The following is a 12227-nucleotide window of genomic DNA, read 5'->3' as shown; positions in this document are numbered from 1 at the left end:
AGAACACCCTACTACAAGCTGCATGCAAATATGTGACTATGTATTAGTGGGGAGATATGAGATAAGTAGATGGATGTTACATGGTAGACTGGAATCATAGACAGAATAATGATAGACTATAGACAAAATACATCGCACTGCAGAAGGTTACAGCAAGTGGAACAGTTTACAACATTGACCACTAGATGGTGCCAGCACAGCAAATGCGACCTCAACGTCATCATACCATAGAGAGGTGGCCGAGCACTGAGCAGAGTGTCGCCACCCTAGAGAAGAAACCGGAAGTAGATTGTCGTTTCCGATTCCGTGGCCACAACATAGAAGATGGCGGCGGAGTTCGTGAGGGGCTTCCAGAGCTTCTGTGAGAGTGACAAGCAGTGGCGAGCTAGGAAGGAGTTCTTGTTACAGAACCTCGAACATTTCCAGGGAGAAAATGAGATGGACAAGCTGCTCGCCCTGTCTATGGTGTGGGCCAACCATGTCTTCATGGGCTGCAGGTAGACGCGACCTCTACGGGGCAGCTACGGTGCCCGTGTGTTACCAGAGCTTCCCTTTAAGGGCCAGTCCATTATGTTTATGCTCGTGTGTTCTCTGTTATCAGCCATTTCCGATCGGGGAGAGGGGGGATGCAATGGTAAAAAAAAAACACAATTTCACCTTAGTTCTTTGGTCATTTTTGCGGTGAATTTTCCAGGTCAGTAGGATTACGGTGATACCACAATTCTGTAGTTATATATATATATATTATATAAATTTTTATTTTAGTTTTGTGGCACCATTGTCTGATCCCTGTAATTACTGTTGGGTGGATTTCGCTCGTCCTCCGAGTGGCGAGTGATATTCTGGTGCTTTGGTCTCTTTTTGTGCTGGGAAAAGAAGCTACAATTAAGAAATGGCAATTCTTTTTTCTTCTTTACAGTGTTTACCGTAGGGTTAATGAAATATATTGATCGGCTGTATGCGGATGCAGTGGTGCCAATTTTGTCTTTTTAATCATTCTTTCTTCTGTTGGGAAAGCATTTTTATTTTTTTTTAATCCCTCTCTCGCTGCATTATGATTTTTTTGTTCTTCACCTTCTTCCAAGAGTCCAAACATTTTTCAGTGAGATAGCGGAGATACAAAACTTGTATAGGTTGTTTGTTTGTTTTTTTTTGTTTGTTTTTTTTTAAGTTGTGAATAAAAAATTTAATATTGGTTTGTGCCACCATATTCTGAGATCTGTAAAATATTTCCATTGATGGAGCTGTGTGAGGACTTTATTTTATCATTGTGAGCTGTTTTTATTGACAGTATTTTAGGACACATGTCATGTTGATCTCTTTTTTTTTTTTTTTTTTTTAAAGGGAATCTGGCAGTAGAATCATCCCTCCTATCCTTAGCCGTCTATATGGGCATGTAGGTGATGGGAAGCTGAATAAAATAATTAGTTGATCTCTGCGATCCGATGTGTTATTCCAGAGAAATCCACATGTAAATGACCTGTTCACGACTATAGGCCAGACACTGATCTGTATGAGAATCTGCCTTCAGGGATTATTTTAGATCTATAGAAGAAGGAAATACCACAGGTTTCAAAGAAGTATATAACAAAATACCTCAAACCATACAAAGTAAACCAACAAAGAGGTATAAAGAACTACAATATAGACAATTATTAATACATAATTTTTATTGAATACATAAAGAAATAAAACAGACAACAAGACTAAAATTAAAAATGAATATAAAACACAATTAAAATAAGACTCAAGAGGGGGAAAGGGGATGCTCACAAAAAAAAAAAGAATATTTTTATATCATAAAATGGGTCTATCACATAGATTCAATTACTAGATAAATTTTTCATAGTCACCATTTCAACAAACATACTCATCTAGATGTGGCGGTATGGTGTGAATATATATCAAGAATATAAAAAATATATATAATATAAAGTGCCAGTGCACAGAATATATTTATCAATTTATCCCAACTTAGAAAAAGGAATCCCACTTTATTATAAATTTGGCATCCGTAGTAATATTTATAATAAAGTGGGATTCCTTTGGGCTAATTTGTGTGCTTCTCTTTATATGGCGGTGTTTATAGCAATAAATTAACACATATTGTCTGCTATTTTTACTTAATTTTTCTAAGTTGGGATAAATTGATAAATATATTCTGTGCACTGGCACTTTATATTATATATATTTTTTATATTCTTGATATATATTCACACCATACCGCCACATCTAGATGAGTATGTTTGTTGAAATGGTGACTATGAAAAATTTATCTAGTAATTGAATCTATGTGATAGACCCATTTTATGATATAAAAATATTCTTTTTTTTTTTGTGAGCATCCCCTTTCCCCCTCTTGAGTCTTATTTTAATTGTGTTTTATATTCATTTTTAATTTTAGTCTTGTTGTCTGTTTTTATTTCTTTATGTATTCAATAAAAATTATGTATTAATAATTGTCTATATTGTAGTTCTTTATACCTCTTTGTTGGTTTACTTCAGGGATTATTTTAACCCCTTCCCGATATGCGCTGGACATATACTGCGCTGCGGGAGCTGTGTTCCCGCAAAGAGCAAAATATATATATTCTCAAAAGTTTGGACACACCTTCTCATTTATAGATTTTTCTGTATTTTCATGACTGTGAAAATTGTACATTCACACTGAAGGCATCAAAGCTATGAATTAGCACATGTGGAATTATATACTTAACAAAAAAAACGTGTAACAACTGAAAATATGTCTTATATTCTAGGTTCTTCAAAGTAGCCACCTTTTTCTTTGGTGACTGCTTTGCACACTCTTGGCATTCTCTTGATGAGCTTCAAGAGGTAGTCACCAGATGTGGTCTTCCAACAATCTTGAAGGAGTTCCCAGAGATGCTTAGCACTTGTTAGCCCTTTTGCCTTCACTCTGCGGTCCAACTCACCCTGAACCATCTCGATTGGGTTCAGGTCTGGTGACTGGAGGCCAGGTCATCTGGCGTAGCACCCCATCACTCTCCCTCTTGGTCAAATAGCCCTTACACAGCCTGGAGGTGTGTTTGGGGTCATTGTCCTGTTGAAAAATAAATGATGGTCCAACTAAACACAAACCGGATGGAATAGCATGCCGCTGCAAGATGCTGTGGTAGCCATGCTGGTTCAGTATGCCTTCAATTTTGAATAAATCCCCAACAGTGTCACCAGCAAAGCACCCCCACACCATCACACCTCCTCCTCCATGCTTCACGGTGGGAACCAGGCATGTAGAGTCCATCCGTTCACCTTTTCTGCGTTGCACAAAGACACGGTGGTTGGAACCAAAGATCTCAAATTTGGACTCATCAGACCAAAGAACAGATTTCCACTGGTCTAATGTCTATTCCTTGTGTTCTTTAGCCCAAACAAGTCTCTTCTGCTTGTTGCATGTCCTTAGCAGTGGTTACCTAGCAGCTATTTTACCATGAAGGCCTGCTGCACAAAGTCTCCTCTTAACAGTTGTTGAAGAGATGTGTCTGCTGCTAGAACTCTGTGGCATTGACCTGGTCTCTAATCTGAGCTGCTGTTAACCTGCGATTTCTGAGGCTGGTGACTCGGATAAACTTATCCTCAGAAGCAGAGGTGACTCTTGGTCTTCCTTTCTTGGGGCGGTCCTCATGTGAGCCAGTTTCTTTGTAGCGCTTGATGGTTTTTGCAACTGCACTTGGGGATACATTCAAAGGTTGCCCAATTTTTCGGACTGACTGACCTTCATTTCTTAAAGTAATGATGGCCACTCGTTTTTCTTTACTTAGCTGCTTTTTTTTTCTTGCCATAATACAAATTCTAACAGTCTGTTCAGTAGGACTATCAGCTGTGTATCCACCAGACTTCTGCACAACACAACTGATGGTCCCAACCACATTTATAAGGCAAGAAATCCCACTTATTAAACCTGACAGGGCACACCTGTGAAGTGAAGACCATTTCCGGTGACTACCTCTTGAAGCTCATCAAGAGAATGCCAAGAGTGTGCAAAGCAGTCATCAAAGCAAAAGGTGGCTACTTTGAAGAACCTAGAATATAAGACATATTTTCAGTTGTTTCACACTTTTTTGTTAAGTATATAATTCCACATGTGTTAATTCATAGTTTTGATGCCTTCAGTGTGAATGCACAATTTTCATAGTCATGAAAATACAGAAAAATCTTTAAATGAGGTGTGTCCAAACTTTTGGTCTGTACTGTGTGTATATACACACACACACACACACACACACACACACACACACACACACACACACACACACACACACACACACACACACACACACACACACACACACACCGTGTGCAGAATTATTAGGCAAATGAGTATTTTGATCACATGATACTTTTTATACATGTTGTCCTACTCCAAGCTGCATAGGCTTGAGAGCCAACTACCAATTAAGTAAGTCTGGTGATGTGCATCTCTGTAATGAGGAGGGGTGTTGTCTAATGACATCAACACCCTATATAAGGTGTGCTTAATTATTAAGCAACTTTCTTTCCTTTGGCAAAATGGGTCAGAAGAGAGATTTGACTGGCTCTGAAAGTCCAAAATTGTGAGATGTCTTGCAGAGGGATGCAGCAGCCTTGAAATTTCCAAACTTTTGAAGCGTGATCACTGAACAATCAAGCGTTTCATGGCAAATAGCCAACAGGGTCGCAAGAAGCGTGTTGGCCAATAAAAGGCGCAAAATAACTGCCGATGAATTGAGGAAAATCAAGCGTGAAGCTGCCAAAATGCCATTCGCCACCAGTTTTGCCATATTTCAGAGCTGCAACATTACTGGAGTATCAAAAAGCACAAGGTGTGCGATACTCAGGGACATGGCCAAGGTAAGGAAGGCTGAAAAACGACCACCTTTGAACAAGAAACATAAGATAAAACGTCAAGAATGGGCCAAGAAATATCTTAAGACTGATTTTTCAAAGGTTTTATGGACTGATGAAATGAGAGTGACTCTTGATGGGCCAGATGGATGGGCCAGAGGCTGGATCAGTAAAGGGCAGAGAGCTCCACTCCGACTCAGACGCCAGCAAGGTGGAGGTGGGGTACTGGTATGGGCTGGTATCAAAGATGAACTTGTGGGACCTTTTCGGGTTGAGGATGGATGAAGCTCAACTCCCAGACTTACTGCCAGTTTCTGGAAGACAACTTCTTCAAGCAGTGGTACAGGAAGAAGTCGGTATCATTCAAGAAAAACATGATTTTCATGCAGGACAATGCTCCATCACATGCATCCAACTACTCCACAGCGTGGCTGGCCAGTAAAGGTCCAAAAGAAGAAAAAATAATGACATGGCCCCCTTGTTCACCTGATCTGAACCCCATAGAGAACCTGTGGTCCATCATAAAATGTGAGATCTAGAGGGAGGGAAAACAGTACACCTCTCGGAACAGTGTCTGGGAGGCTGTGGTGGCTGCTGCACGCAATGTTGATCGAAAACAGATCAAGCAACTGACAGAATCTATGGATAGAAGGCTGTTGAGTGTCATCATAAAGAAAGGTGGCTATATTGATCACTAATTTTTTTGGTTTTTGCATGTCAAAAATGTTTATTTCTAAATTTTGTGCACTGATATTGGTTTACCTAGTGAAAATAAACAAGTGAGATGGTATTCTATTTGGTTTTTATTAAGTTGCCTAATAATTCTGCACAGTAATAGTTACCTGCACAAACAGATATCCTCCTAAGATAGCCAAATCTAAAAAAACCCACTCCAACTTCCAAAAATATTAAGCTTGGATATTTGAGTCTTTTGGGTTGAGAACATAGATGTTGATCAATAATTAAAATAATCATCTAAAATACAACTTTCCTAATAATTCTGCACACAGTGTATGTGTATATATATATATATATATATATAAAATTTTTTTTTTTTTTTTTTTTTAAGTTTTGGGGTCCATTTTCTCCTCTTACCTTTGTGAAAATAAAACATTTGGGGCTAAAAGATCATTTTTGTGGAAAATGTGTTGTTTTTTTTTCCCCATGGCTCTACGTTCTAAACTTCTGTGAAGCACCTTGGGGTTCAAGGTGCTCACCACACATCTAGATAAGTTCCCTGATGGGTCTAGTTTGCAAAGTGGTGTCACTTGTGGGGGGTTTCCACTGTTTAGGCACATCAGGGGCTCTCCAAACGTGACATGGCGTCCGCTAATTATTCAAGCAAATTTTACGTTCAAAAAGTCAAATGGCGCTCCTTCCCTTCCTAACCAAGCCATGCGCCTAAACAGTAGTTTTCCTTCACATATTGGGTATCTGCGTACTCAGGAGAAATTGCATAACAAATGGTACGGTGCAATTTTTCCTGTTACCCTAGCGAAAATGCAAAACTTGAGGTTAAAAAAAAAAAAAAACATTTTTGTGCGAAAAATGTAATTTCTTTATTTTCACAGCTCAATATTATAAACTTCTGTGAAGCACCTGAGGGTTCAAGGTGCTCACCACACATCTAGATAAGGTGTCACTTGTGGGGGGTTTCCACTGTTTAGGCACATCAGAGGCTCCCCAAATGTGATATGGTGTCCGTTAATTATTCAAACAAATTTTACATTAAAAAAGCCCAATAGCGCTTGTTCCCTTCTGAGCCCTGCCGTGCGCCCCCCAAAAAAATGTTTTTGTAAATTTTGTTGTAAAAAAATGAGAAATTGCTGCTCAACTTTTAACCCTTATAACTATCTTAACAAAAAAAAGTTTCCAAAATTGTGCTGATGTAGAGTAGACATGTGGGAAATGTTATTTATTAACTATTTTGTGTGACATAGCTCTCTGATATAAACACATAAAGACGAAAAGTTTGAAAATTGCAAAATTTTCTAAATTTTTGCCAATTTCTGATCCCCCCCCCCCCACCCCACAAATAAACGTTTAAGTCACATCAAATAAATGTTACCACTATCATGAAGTACAATATGTCACGAAAAAACATTCTCAGAATCACTGGGGTCCGTTGAAGCGTTCCAGAGGTATTCCTCTAAGTGACAGTGGTCAGAATTGTAAAAATTGGCTCGGTCATTAACAGCCTTTGGGGGTAAAGGGGAGTTACCTGTGTGAGACATGTAAGTAACACAGAACAGGAGACATTAAATTGCAAACACATTTTTTTGCTTCTCTCTGAGCTCTGCTGTATTGTAACAATATCACAACCCTGGCTGTCTGTGATATTGAAGCTGAGAGGAACCTGCAGATGTCAGTTAAGGTATGTGCCCCCGATCCGGAGCCGCTGTGGCCCTGCCGCACGGCTTCTGCCCTCATTTTATGCAAATGAGCAACGCAATTTTTTTTTTTCCACATGTGGACTATCCTCATAGATGTTAATCTATGGGTAAAGTCCACTAGCGGACTCGCAAGAGAAATTGACACACCGCATGTCCGTGGGTGATCAGCAGGTGCTAGAAATTCTAGAAATCCTATCCACTAAGCTGTAGCATCTGGCTGCTGCGGGTTTGACGCTGCATGGACACGCCACGTCAAACCCACACCGGCTTCTGATTGTGGGCACGCACCCTTATAATCACACACAGCTCTGCAGTGAGATCAGGAGAGCACAGAGCGGCCATTACACATCACACTGGGAACTCTTCTTCATGTATAATAATCTCTGGAGGCAAATTCTCTTCCAGACAACGTCCTCCCCAGAGCCTGGAAGACGTTATTCATATAAAGTGGATAGGTCAAATGTGGTGACAGATTCCCTTTGAGAAGGTGCATCGACCAAAAAATACTGCATGTAAGGTTTTTCAATGTTTTTCTTTCTTTAGTTTTTATCATAAGGGTTTAATATTTTCATAGAATAGGACTTTTATTGATGCAGTGTTGCCAAATACCTTTTTTTTTTGTATTTCTTTTCATAACTTTAGTTTTAATCTGGAAAAAATGGGAGTGGGAACTTAGGGGACTCAAATGTGTGATTGTTTGATTGCTTAAAGTATATACTGCACTATATACAGTGAAAATGACATTGTTATATGAAGCCAGCGGCTGAGCTTCATAGGGGAATTAGTTGCATGATGAGTCCCAGTCGATCAAGTATAAGATTTGGATATGCAGTCCATGTCTCCTTTCCCCCCCCTACAGGTGTGGCGACTGTCATGCCAAGCCATTATAACCAAGGCATTTTTTTTTTCCCACTGACACATACTTGCAATGGTCAAATTGATCCAACTATCGGATCAATATCTCCATAAACAACAAAGAATAAAAGGAAAAACTTATCTGAAAAGGAACAACCCCTTTAACTGACCTTTTGTGAAGTAAATAATCTATGAAATCCAGAAACAGAGCTGAGCCGGCACCAGTCAAGGCAGATAGCAGCGGCAGCCAACTCCGATTTGAAGCTGTTGAATCATTTAAATACAGCTGTCAATCACTGACGGAAGAACTTAAACAGCGCACTCTCCATAGACTATTTTCAGTAGTTACACAAGAACGACCAGTGTTGGCTTTAATTGCTGCTGTTGGAGGCATGTGGCTGGCTGTATAACACAGCGGGCATCTGCTATGTATGGTGCAGGCTCATCTCCTGAGCATGCTTTTACATGCACACCTGACATCCACATGTACATGTTTGGCAGATGTTGGCAGTACATCAGATATATTAAACACTAATTTAGGTCTATGCTAATCTTGGTGACTGACTGCTTAGGAGAGGACCTATTGTATGTACATACAAGTAGTAGATATACAGGTTATGAAAAAAAAAATGTCAAGTGACCAAGTTTGACTGTCCATCTGGCTTCTGCGATCAGTCCAGCTTTAGGCCATGTTCACACGTTGAGTATTTCTGAGCCAAAGCTAGGCGTGGGTGAAAAATACAGAAGTGGTGACGTGTTTCTGTTATATCTTTCCTCTGACTGTTCCACTCCTGGTTTTGGCTTACACATACTGAGGTAAAGTACTGAACCTGGCCTTGGGGTATATCAAAGTGCAGCAGAGTTGTTGCCGAGGCTTAGATCTCATTCAGATAGCAGGGATTCTTCTCATAGGTCTGAGTTTCATCAGTGTTTTTGATCAGTGTCATCCGGTTTTTACTGTCAGAGTTGTGATCGGAGTTCCATCAGAAAAAATCAACTGATGGATGTTTCTCCAGCTCCTCATATCAAACAGTCCATGAACAATGGACATATCAGAGATGACATCCCTGTGCTATCAGATTTTTTTTTCACTGACACACAGACTTGCAATGATCAAATTGATCCAATTATCGGATCAATATTGGACAAGTCTCTGTAATTTTGTGCAATTCACTCAAGTCTACAAAAATACATGGATAAGTGAGTTAAAGGGACTCTTCAGCACAGAATGACTGTTCAAACTAAGTCCGGCTGCTCGGTGCATCATGGTGGGGCCCATCATTTAGATACATCTTACCACCCCTTGTTTTCCTTCAATCTTTCCTCAATAGATGGGAAAACAAGCAGGTGTGAAGATGTATTTAAATGATTGGCCACGCCATGATGCATTGATTGAGTGATGGGACTTGGTTTGAACAGTCATTCTCTGCCGACAGTCCCTTTTAATAGGTATGAGTTCTAGCTGTGGGAAACACAGAACTCGTATGAGTAAAACTGCCATCTGAACGAGCCCTCTGTCGTCATGCCTCAAACCATCCTCAAGCTGCCAAGACGTTATTCAGATGATAGAGCTGATGCTGCAGTGTGTGAATTTGCCATCAGGCTTGGTGGCTTCTTACTTCATTCCCCCAATTTTCATTTCTGTTTTTGTTTTTTCAGAAATCCTGGCCAGATGTAAAATGTTGAAACTTCTACAAGGGTCTTTGCTACAAATTAAATACCTATATCTTTTTTTTTTTTTCTTCTCATAGATACAGTGATGAACTTCTGGAAAGGGTGCAGAGTATGGCAGAAGGGATTGAGATAGAAGACGCGCCACACTTTACCACTAGAGATGAGATAATGAAGCGGGTATGTTACCTGATTAACTTGATGCTAATAATAAATTCTCCCTTGGTGGTTGTGATTGATGTTTTCTCCTTTTCTTCAGAATCACTGACATCTGGATCCCTAGAACTGATCTTTTTTACTACGACTGCTGCGATCACACTATTTATTTGTGGGGAACCTGATGAGAAGCAGACCAGTGCTTTTAATTTCTTTGGAAACTGAATACTGATGTGTAACGCTGGAGCCAGATACTGTCTTTTTTTTTTAAATGATTTTTAACATTTTAGACTGAAATTGTGTATTGGTTGGGCAAAGGAAAATTAATTAAACTGGTTTTATACTGTTTTTTACATATGCTTTGTCAAGTTTTGATTTGCATTCACACACTGTGGATGAAGTTACCAATATAGTAGACAAACATGCATCATTTCTTAGACAAATCCTCAGAAACTTAGAACATATCTTCAAAAATACATGTGTTTTTTCATGGTGGATTATGCCAGTAGGTATGGGCTAAAACCACGTTCTTTCCAGAGGCTGGCGTAGAAGTTTGTGACCTTCCCCAATATACCTGGTAAGAGAGATCCTAGCACTTGAGTGTCAGCTGCAGAAAATCTATTAGGGAAAAACTTTACTGCTCTTGCCATACATATTAAAATAATCTTTTAGGGAAAGGCTGATATCTGCCAGAGTGATGTTACATAGTGTTTTCTTCTAGTTCAGACTATGCATTGACACATGGACATGTTCTGTAACTGCCTCATTCAGAGAAACATGGTTTGCCCATATGTGTCTGCTGCCAAATAACCCCATTTCTGCATCAGAATAGTAACTATACCATAAGACTCGCTGCACCAACAGGAAAACATTTCCGAAGGGTATGCTTACACACTATATCTAGGCAAAGCAGCTTCTTCAGAGCATGCCCGCTGTCTTTTTTGTGAAGCAGCTTTGTCGTTGACTTTTTCATCAGCTCCGCAACCGATGTCTCTCTCTGTATTTTTCACTATAGGGGTGAGCAGCCTCTTAGCTGAAGCCATCTAACTTATAAGTGTGCTGCTGCTTTTAACTGCTTCACTGTTTCCAAACCCTAAAGTGACTAAAAGTTGTGGCACTTTTTCAGGTAGCTGCCGGGCAGAATGTGCCTGAAATAAGTTGTGCTCACATGCATACATTTGAGGTGTTTATAGATGTTCTGGATCTGCACTTTTGTGAAGTGTTTGGAGTACATTGCACTACAGTGTCTGACTATATTCCATGAAGACATACAATCTAGGAAACTTCAAGCAGTGACTGGATGATGCAATATTATAGTCCTGTAGAACCCATGGTCAGGAGATGAAACAATACACACAGGATTAGACAAGGTTTTCCGCCCCATGAACAGTACAACTCTTCGTAAACTGTGTCTAGTGCAAGAAATTAAAATGTTTTCCAGGATTTAGATTGATGATCCTTGTACAGCAAAGAACATCAATATTAGAGATTCCTCTCTCCTCCCCCCCCCCCCACTGATCAGTGGCTGCAGAGGCTGCTGTAAGTACAGGTCACACTGTACGAGCAGTTCTCAGATTCTGCTGCTCAACTCCCATTTACATCAATAGGAGCCCAACTGCAGTACCTGTGAATGGTCACTACACCATGCAATGGGCCAACCGTAGGATCAAAATTCACAGGATAACTATGTATTCTGTGAAGACAGATTGTTACATTATGGAGATGACAGTTGCTACTGATAAGATTCTCTACGGCAAGAAGGGAGGAGCTAGAAGCAGAGCTTCTCCCCTCCACATAGGTATCTCAGTAATGTAATATTCTTTATTCACTGAATACAGATTTTACCCAAGAACAGAGAGCGAGTGCCCAGATCCGGAGATCTGGGCCAAAGATTATTTTTCTGAGACTAGTTTTTTTCCGTGTACTACTGATTTCTGAAGTTAAAACGACGGTTATTCTTTAACCCCTTCCTGACCTTGGACGTACCCCGTACGTCATGGAAGGGAATAACTTCCCAACCTTGGACATACGTGATACGTCCTGGCGATTTTGCGTGCTCATGAGCTGTGCACACGCGATTGCCGCAAGGTGACAGCTAACATTATAGCTCACAACCGGCTCTTACTGCCAGAAGTGGTGCCAGCACCGCTCCCTGTAGTTTAACCCCCTAAATGCGATTAATATAGAAAAAAAAAAAAAATGAATGAACCCGATTCTACACCTGCTATGGATTTGTTCATTCTGCCTCCCAAAGATCACAGTAAAGCTCAGCTCACATTTATCCTGCGCTGAGTGCTTGCAGCTGGGTTC

General features: G+C 40.1%; 1 protein-coding gene across 1 annotated transcript; it reads left to right on the top strand.

Annotated features, from left to right (window-relative positions):
- The first annotated feature begins 265 nt into the window (after window positions 1-265).
- CDKN2AIPNL (CDKN2A interacting protein N-terminal like) lies at window positions 266-10272 on the top strand. Its single transcript, XM_073649596.1, has 3 exons — window positions 266-497; window positions 9842-9941; window positions 10021-10272. The coding sequence occupies exons 1-3, from the start codon at window positions 325-327 to the stop codon at window positions 10027-10029; spliced, it is 282 nt and encodes a 93-aa protein (XP_073505697.1). The 5' UTR covers window positions 266-324; the 3' UTR covers window positions 10030-10272.
- Window positions 10273-12227: the final 1955 nt, after the last annotated feature.

The sequence above is a fragment of the Phyllobates terribilis genome, unplaced genomic scaffold, assembly GCF_046119375.1.
Source record: "Phyllobates terribilis strain yellow unplaced genomic scaffold, ASM4611937v1 Scaffold_10__3_contigs__length_209671492, whole genome shotgun sequence".
Classification (NCBI taxonomy): Eukaryota; Metazoa; Chordata; class Amphibia; order Anura; family Dendrobatidae; genus Phyllobates; species Phyllobates terribilis.
The sequence above is the reverse complement of the archived record's forward strand: the minus strand, read 5'-3'. Positions and strand labels throughout refer to the sequence as shown.